This window comes from Sinohyriopsis cumingii, chromosome 6 (genome assembly GCF_028554795.1).
Source record: "Sinohyriopsis cumingii isolate HCF-2022 chromosome 6, ASM2855479v2, whole genome shotgun sequence".
In the NCBI taxonomy this organism is placed as follows: domain Eukaryota; kingdom Metazoa; phylum Mollusca; class Bivalvia; order Unionida; family Unionidae; genus Sinohyriopsis; species Sinohyriopsis cumingii.
In genome coordinates, this window is record NC_142966.1 from 43,466,016 (window position 1) to 43,475,808 (window position 9,793).

Here is a 9,793-nt window from a genome sequence, read left to right on the forward strand (position 1 = left end):
AGTCAGTCTATAAAATCAAGGAATACTATTATTGCATGGCATTCTGTCGAAAAGTATGCTCGCGAAATGTGTTCGCATAGTTGTGCACATTATTTTCCATGGTTTTTTTTTTGGGGGGGGTGTGTTTGATATTTTTATAAACAAAATTAAGGAAACAAAATCCCAAACCAATCAAATAGCAAGGAACTACTCGAGCAAGAAGTATGGTTCTATATAGCTCGCATAATCAGCATTAATATCTTTGGCTCTAAAAAAACGCACACAGTTCAACGGTAAATGCTATAAACTTCAGTGTATATGCTCAGAATTTCAGCGCTATTTAGGGACTCCACGGATAATATTTTTCTCTTTCATGTCTTTACACTGATTTTCGGATGCAAGGGTCAGTTATTATGCACAAATTTAATTCCTCATTCACCTTCCTAGTATACAAGTTTTTATATAAAACAATACACAAATGAGGTCATAAAGGTTCATAGTTTTGGATATTAAATCAAAACATAAGAACTGTATTCACTTGACCAGATAAATCAATAGCAGTTCATAGGAAAGGACGTTTATGCATCCCAATCCCAAATTTATACCTGCATTTTGCACGTCCGACGGTCATTTTTGACACCATGTGATGCTCACAGTGCAAACACAAGCCCTTTTCCGGGGGATAATTCTGTTAAACATTGTTTACTAACAGGCTGATGCAATTGAAAATAATTGCCATCCAAGCCGTTTTTGAGATATTCTGCTTATTCCGAAACCCCGTGTTTACTGCAATGGAGGATGGGGGTGGGGGTGGCTAGCTCTTCTTCCTAGCCGACTAATGATATTTCGCATTCTACATACTACTAAATATCTATGGGAGATGTATATGCCTCACATCAGTTTCAATAACAACACAAGTCCAAAACCCCTAGTTCACAAATATATTTGTATATTTAATTAGTAAACAATAGTAGCTGAAAAAGTCACACCATAACCTTAAGTTAAAAATTCTGACATCGGCCAATTTACGAAACTATCCCCTGCCGCCTAAAGTTTTCAGGTCAAAGTCCCATATCGTATGTACTACGAAAGCAAATCTTGAGTTGATCATACTACGGTCCAAGAAGTCAAATTTCACAACCCACATATGTCAGAGGTGAACATCGGTAGCTGACCCAAACCTAAAGCTTAATATATCTGTGGCGGATGTTTCCATTAATGGCGGATGTGGTCATCTATCATATAGAGATTCCACTATGATTAAAATGATACTATAATGTAACAAAACATTATCTACTTCCTACAGAAGACTTTTCAGCAAGGATGCTTGAGCAATTTTGTTTGCCATGGGGCAGTCTTTCCCAAACAAGTTTAGGAAAAATAGGCCTTTCCCACTACAACGTAAACAGCAAAAGCTTACTTTAATCTCCCAAACCCAACTATCTAAACCCGAACGAAAATCCGCCACGAACCCATACCGCTGGACCGACCAAGGGGATCAGAAAGTTTGAAATATTGACGGATGATAAGGACCATAACCGGAGATACTTCAATCTATAACCAGTTATTCTGATCCAAAAAAATATTCTATAACTTATTTTCAAATTCAACGTAATGTTTTCGGTACCTTTTTTATATATGTCAAGGATGGATGAATTACATTTATATGATACGATTGTACAATAATTGGTAAAATGACTGTAAACTGTATCCAGATTTCAAGAATACGTGTGATGGATTTAAAATCAAGTTTATGACTTACATGCAAAGATTAGATTCTAATAAAGGTGGTTGGCTTTAAAAAAAAAGACTTTACAAAGGTGTGTATATCTTTTTTTCTGGTCTGTCCTTTTCTGTCTTCTATTCAGCTTCCGTTTCCCTGAAACCGAATGAGATATATATACTGGTTCTCTTTATATTTATCTAATTAGCTGTATATGTATCTGAGACAGAGAGACAAAAAAATAATTCTTTGTGTCAGTGTCACCGAATAGCAACTATTTTTCAGTATAATTATAGAGTATGCTTTCTAGTATACAACAATTAATTTGTCTGCAAAAAGTTGTCAAAGCAACAAAAAGAAAGAAAGAAGGAATAAAATAAACAGAACATTTTACAACATCTTATGCCCAATGTTTAATATTTTGACTTGTATTACATTGCTTGGTGTGACCTTAGAATCACAAATGAGATTCTGCGCTTTTTTTAACATACTGTTTTCACTTACACTTCAATTCAGAAATCTGTAGTTGGTCTTATATAATATTTTTGTAGAAATTAGTTTCATGACTGTATTGATCACACCATTACGTGTTCACGCAAGGTTTTTGACATGATCCGTCCAAGAACAGTCTCAGAAACTGATATTCGTTACTTCAGAAAAAATAGGAACTATTTTCCGGAGACGACTATTTGACTATATGATTAGATGGATTTGTTTTGCTGAATGTAGTTTTTTCTTCATAGGTAGGTTAGATGAATATATCGTTACTACACAATATACATTTTTCACTTAATTTTCCTAAGCGAAAACGATTATATATTGTGTTCTGTTACAGTTTATTTCAGAAACGGCACTTACTGTTGCTAAACTGAGTTAGATGACGGCAATAGTTACTGCTTTATGACAGGATCGATCCCCTCAAGATGTCATTTCCCATGGAAAGTCTCTGGAAATCCTTGCCTTATATTTCAAAACTCAAGATTAGATTTTTCAAACTAATCCATACATTTTCTTTCGCGTTTTTCTTCTTTCTTTCCTGTCTTTTTTCTGTCTCTTCTTTGTACGAGTGTCAGCAAAGAGCCATTAGTTTTGAAAACCTACAACCTATTTTCTACAGGCCTGTCAGGAAGAGTCGCAACAAGACAGATAGACAGACAGACAGAAACTAAAGAAATATTATGCCCATATGTCAAATATCTTGACTTTGTATATCGACGCTAGGAATAAGGTTCGAATCACATAAGAAAATTAGTTTGTTTACATTTTAAGTCTCGTTTCGGCAGGCACATAACATAATTTTCTTTGTCGCTCTCATTCGGTTAGCTTAATATGCAAATGCTTGAGTTGCTTGCTATATATCAGCCAGATGACTGGGCACTGGATCTCTTTGCCAAATATCAATAAAAATTTACCTTAGAATGAATTGACATGTAAACATTGAGCCTGTCAGAATATAAAACTAAACCTTCCTAGATCGATCCCTCAGTAAACCGGCATCCATCCTTTACTGGTAACATATTTGGGTCCCAATAAGGCCAATTAATACCAATAACAAATCTCCTTATACTGACCATCTACATAAAAGATGTTAACTGTCGGTCCCAATAGTATCAGCTTTAGGGAAGAAATACTGCATATTGGTAAAAGTATTATTCTTCATTTAAACAATTACTGCATTTTGTAAAAGAAAATGAAACTACAAGTGTTCCAAACTGCCGTAGGATGTTTTAATGTATAGATCATACATTATATGATGTGAGCAAACATATGACCGGGCACGTGGAAAACGTTCGAGCCCGAGGGTTCAAAGTCCTTTCCACGTGCACGGGGAAAATGTTTAAGCCTAGCAATAACTAGTATGATCGTTCTTCTTATATGATCAATTAATAGGTACATAAATTGTAGACCAGGTACTTACAAAAAGTGTATTTTAACCATAAATAAACTGTATTCAAGAACCACACGAAATACTAGTGTTTCAATATGACTAAATTAGAATGTCAAACCAACTACAACAAACCTGATAATGTAAATAACCAAAACTTCACTTTGCAGCATTTGTGTCAAAATTAGATGCAAATGTTAAGATCATGTGTTGATTGCAATAAAAGAGTATGGTCCTTGAACTGTATGTAAATATCATTCGTCTTTTGTTTTAAACAAAGTACCGTCATAAACTCTTTAACAATCGGAGCACCAAATAGAGCTCAGACTTCTTTTTATTGTATCAACCAATGACGTAGCAAGGAATCAACAAAGACTATTTTTGACATCATATGAATGTCAGAATGCCTTCCCATCATGCTATGCATTCTTCATTTTAAATGAGCGTCAAAAGTCTAGTAAATATGAATGTTCCTTCGCCATCTGAAGGCAAGACTGTTCAACACTAAAAACTGGAAAATTTAGAACAGCAAATAAAAAGAGGACAAAAAAGTTCAATGTTTCAGCAAAGAATTCAAGTTTTTATCTGGATTCATATCTCTAAATTCACCCAGATGTATTACTCATGTATTAAATTATAATAACGAGAATTTCAGAGATAATAAGAGATGTGATATTTGTTGAGTCTGATTGGATGAATATGTCAAGCCTTGCAAACGGTGTCAAAATGCGTCATCAAGAGGTCTACCGGAAAAGATATGGTCCCCGGTATATAAAATAACCTACAAAATATAGGATCAGATCAGATATCTCAAGCAAGGATAAGGTAAGCAAGTTATTATAATTGTATATTATTAATGTTAAGGTGATAGTTTGCGTAAACAGTATTTGAAAACTTGGTATTTAACTTTATCATATTCGACACATAATCTGGGATTATGAGATCAATGATATATTGTATAATCCTGTTATGAAAATATTTATATATCAAGACCAATTTAATGTACTTTACTCTATGATTAAAAGGTGACCACTGTAAATTAAATGGATAACCTTATCTTCTAAAAGTTATAGTGACTCGTTGTGAGAGTTTAGTTAAGTAGTTATCTGACTCTGATTAGTATCACTGCCATTCACACAATGCTAAGTGTCTGTCAATGACCACACCGAAACGTTATTTATTTTCAGTGATATGTAATTTAGTTCCCTGAACAAATATAATGATATCTTCAAAGTTATTTACTATTGCTTTTATACCAATGTCATATAGTTAGACCTTCTGTGTTTAATTGCATTTCGTTGGTTTTGTACGACAGTATAACAGCATCACCATCCTGTTCAAAATTTGGTCAAGGGAATGAATTGACACTCATAGGATTTACCTAGTGTAAATTGTGGAAAGGTAAATTTCAGTAGCAAAGTGGTAAATCTTTCATAAAATCATTGATAACAAGGAACAAAAGCAAAATGCCAAGAATAGAACCCAAGGGTCTCGGCTTTCACCATATTGTAAAGATTATATATCATTGGCCAAAGAAACACGTTGTCGCCTTCTTGTTAGGGATGAATCAAACCAAGCAAGCAAATTTTCAATGATATTGTATGTTTTGAGTTTTTACACCTATACTTCACAATCTACTAAATCAGATGCTTTTCTAACGGTATTGAGGTCATTTGCAGTATCTAATGGCCCTATACTACTAGTAGGTTGCAGGTTTTTAATTCCGAAGAGAAATCATGAACGTTTGAACTTTAATTGAAGTTACGAAAATGTTTCCATATTTTTCCAGTCCAATTTATTATTAATAATATTTTTAATTATCATTTTGTTATCTCTAGTGATTGAAAGTTGTCCTCCATTACTTGGGGTGGTGGGTTGGTGGTGCTATTTTTTTGTTTTTTTGTTTTTTTGTTTCTGACATAAGTCACGTAGTCTGATTACTTTTCCTGATTTCAGAGTTAGGACAGTCATGTTGCCTAATTCAATTGATCCTTTTGCATTTAATTGGGGAATGTCGATTTAGGACTACAAGAGAAAGTGCAGTCCAACGCTGCACATCAAGGTCTGGATTTGTAAAAGTAGGTTGACAAGGTCTTGATTTTAAAAAGTAGGTTGATGTATAAAAGTAGGTTGACAGTTGTCGAGAGCATAAGTCGGTGAAAAGGGGATTGTCGTGAAAACGGATATATGATATGTGCTTAATAGACGAATGGGCTTTTTCTTAATGAGTTCCAGAACTTGTTTCTTGTGGCACAGATTGGTTAGTGGTCACTAACAGAATATATTGGAACCAATGTATCGATTATAAATTCAGATTGCCAATAATAAATGTGATCGATCAATGGCATCAACTTTTCTATGGCTCTGGTAGTGAATGACGTTATATATGTTATGTAGAATATCATTCCATTTATTCTGCTGGTCATTACTGTCAATATTAGATCACCCATTAACAAAACCTCTGAGCTAGACTAGAAGCAGTAGATAATTAATTTATACCTCCTTCTTGCGCTCTATCCTTCCTTTGCAAACGGAAACCGTCGATGGACACCGAGTGATCATTAATAGTATCATTAAGAAATGTTTCGCAGTCCTACAATGATAGTCTGAGGATTATTGAATAAGTATCCTTGAAGTCACGTAGTTTTCGGTTTACGTGCTGAATATTGAGATTTGATATGAGTAAACCCTTTTCTTTAAAAGGTATTTTAGAACGAGAACCGGACTGATAGATTTCCTGATCATGACTGGCTTTGGATAGATAGTGTCATTCAGCCAAGTTCGTAATAAAGGCAATGTCCCTTGATTGGGATCAGCACATGGATTTATGAGCAGCAGTTATCGTTACAGAAGTAGTAGTAGTTGTGGTAGTAGTAGTTGTAGCAGCAGTAGTAGTCATAGTAGTGGTGGTTGCAGTGAAAGTAGCACTTGTAGTAAAGTTTTGAGGAATATTTTCATGGGGATTTTTTTCTGATCATACGTATATAATTCGATGATAAGATTAAATAGATGTATATGTATCAAAAGAATCTTATATATGCTGTGGCCAGTTCCTCTATTTCATGAAACATACATATTTGAAATATTGACTGAATTTCATAAAGGTAGGTTTTAAAAAATGTTTCAATGATGTCTTGATAATCACAATATCCAATCTCAGTATTGCTGTCTATAATTGGAGACTTTAAAATAAAAACCAAATAATAATAATAATAATAATAATAAGAAGAAGAAGAAGAAGAAAGAAATAAATAAACAAAAAATAGCAAAGCGACATCATGTTTCAAAATATGACTTGCTAAATTCTTTAATTCATTGATTTTATTGATGTCATCTCCCACCCACCCCGTACACATATGGAGAGGCTTGTGATGGTGTATAATGATATGAAGTGAAACGCTAGTCTTAGCAAATTTGTCTGAAGATATCTTTTGACATTTTCTGAAGTTATTATTATTATTTTTATTATATATATATCGAACCATTGTTTCCCACAACAAAAGGACGATGTACGAGTGTAATTGGGCCTTTGAAAATATACAAGAATCCATTCAAATGGATGAATATCTATTAAAGTAGATAGGGATATACTACCCCATGACAGATATACGGGAAGTAAATATGGATACACTGCCGCTTGACAGGTATATGGTAAGGAGATAGGGATACACTGCCCCTTGACAGGTATATGGTAAGTAGATAGGGATATACTGCCCCCTGAGAGGTATATGGTAAGTAGATAGGGATATACTGTCCCCTGCCAGGTATATGGCAAGTGTATTGGGATAAACTGCCCCCTGACAGGTATATGGTAAGTGTATTGGGATAAACTGCCCCCTGACAGGTATATGGTAAGTGTATTGGGATAAACTTCCCCCGACAGGTATATGGTAAGTAAATAAGGATATACTGCCCCCTGACAGGTATATGATAAGTGTATTGGGATATACTGCCCCCTGACAGGTATATGGTAAGTAAATAAGGATATACGTCCCCCTGACAGGTATATGGTAAGTAGATAAGGATATACTGCCCCCTGACAGGTATATGATAAGTGTATTGGGATATACGGCTATATGTCCTTATGCACAGTAAGATATGAAGATGAAAATTATGGGTATAAACGAGGACAGATATGTTGTTGAGGACATACTGCTATGTGAAGTACGTAAAGATGGGCTGCTCTGTGACTTACACACTTTTAGTTGTGTCAGTTAGGTACATCTAATTGCTATTACTTTATTCCTGCATTTCCAGCATGACTCGATTAAGTGTGCTCTTCTGTGTCATCGTTGGGACAGTGAGCCTGATCCAAGGGTTCGTCCTTGAAGAATTCTTCTTCTTTCGGGACGTATCTAACCTGAGCGGAGATTTCACCGTGAAACCCAAAGATGGGGCTGTGTGTAGTTGGTATGAACAGGGTAGCGGTACGAAGACTCTTACTAGGGGCTTCCAGATCAAGTGCAAGGTCGGAAATAAGTCCTCCTATGAATGTACGTACAAAGGGAATCCCCACAACTGTAAATGGTACAACAAGGGAAACCAGGAAAAGTTTTACAGGTATATCAAATATGTTGATGTTCCTATGGCAGTAATCACTCATCTTATTCTGTCTGGCTTATATGTTATAGTTACATGGTCTCTTCATACATATACTTTTATCTATATACCATGTTTTTAAACTGATAATTGTTGCAACTGCTTGTCGGCACACTGTCCTTGTCTAAAAGCAACAAGACATTTCTAGAATTTTCTTGACGAAAATATTTATCAGCAAATTTTACTGACGCTTAAATACTACCGTGCGATTAATATAATTTTCTTTTTGATGATAATCTGAGTCCATCGTCTCGGCGTATTAGTACGTAATCGCATTGACTAGATATGTCTTCGTTTGCCATTCAGATTTTAATCCACTCAACAATGACAAACCGATAACCAGACATTTGCCCTGTGCTACTCTGTAATGTCCTCAGCCCTGTTCCCCACCTAAGAATTCATGATTTTTTTCCTCGTATGTGTTAGGTAAAATCATTACAATCTGCACTATAGCCATTACATAGAAAAGATCGCAGAAAATATAAACTGAGTATGATGTAGTTATCAAAACATACAGTTTTCACAAGGGGCATTTTGATCTATAGCGTTGTGACGGTGATGTAAACCTTCCGTGAGGAGATAACCCATTGTGAGGATAATTGACGTCACAAAGTAAACGGATAACGTCTTACTGTCATAAAGCGTTTCGTTATCTACGACGTATATAGCAGAATAAATAATTAGTTACCTCGTCTATTTAATGATTGAAACAAAATTACAGTGGAAAATGAAACAAAGATATGCATAAGAAAATACGAGAACATATTAAATGTGTCCTCAAAATTTAATTTCAGAGGTTTAGCCAAAGAAGCTGCGACCAACCAGGCAACTGCGTGCAGCAAGGAAAGCCTCGTGAATGATCAATGCCCGGATATCACATTCAAGAAAGAACCTACTCAGTTTTTCCTCAGTTCATTCTAGATGAAGAAGAACTGATGACCTATATTTTCATCAGAGATGTTTAACTACCTCAGATTAAAATAAGCTACACCTGTCTTTCTGTGTAATATATTTCTTCAAAGATATTTTGTATCAGACAAAATTTTTTAATACAGTCTTTAAGATGCTAATATATCAGCATCATGTGTTTAGCACTGCATGCACTTTTATCAGTAACTACCTCAACCTAATAAAATATGCAGATAAAGTTTGTGTCGTTGCCCCTGTAATTTACCATATATCATTATCTTATATTTATAATTTGTTTGATCGAAATAGTTAGTACAGCCGAGTCGAAATGGTTTGATCAACAAGTGCATTGGCACTCAAAGTTTTGAAATGATGTCTGGAGACAGGAATTAGTTCGGACAGTGTTATGTCGGTATCCGTAGAGAGCGATCACGAGCCCTGGGGTAAAAAAAACAACAAGGCCTCTCCTAGTTATTGTTCAAACAAAAATTTCTTTCATAACATTTAAAAGTGTAGTTAGGCCGGATGTATCCCGATTGCCCCCACTCCCACCCCCCATTGTCGGCCCTGCCAGTATCTTCCCGTTTTAATGAGAAACCATACTAACAAGGTACAGTTTACTTTCTGCTACAAATGTCGTTTAATGACATTCAAAATGTTGTGAATTCCTTTTTCTTTTTATTTTATACACAAGTGCG

At 35.1% G+C, this 9,793-nt stretch overlaps 1 protein-coding gene across 1 annotated transcript; it reads left to right on the top strand.

Moving 5' to 3' along the window:
- The first annotated feature begins 4,347 nt into the window (after positions 1-4,347).
- On the top strand, positions 4,348-9,182 carry LOC149796812 (uncharacterized). Its single transcript, XM_089960284.1, has 3 exons — positions 4,348-4,412; positions 7,845-8,147; positions 8,981-9,182. The coding sequence occupies exons 2-3, from the start codon at positions 7,846-7,848 to the stop codon at positions 9,105-9,107; spliced, it is 429 nt and encodes a 142-aa protein (XP_089816410.1). The 5' UTR covers positions 4,348-4,412; position 7,845; the 3' UTR covers positions 9,108-9,182.
- Positions 9,183-9,793: the final 611 nt, after the last annotated feature.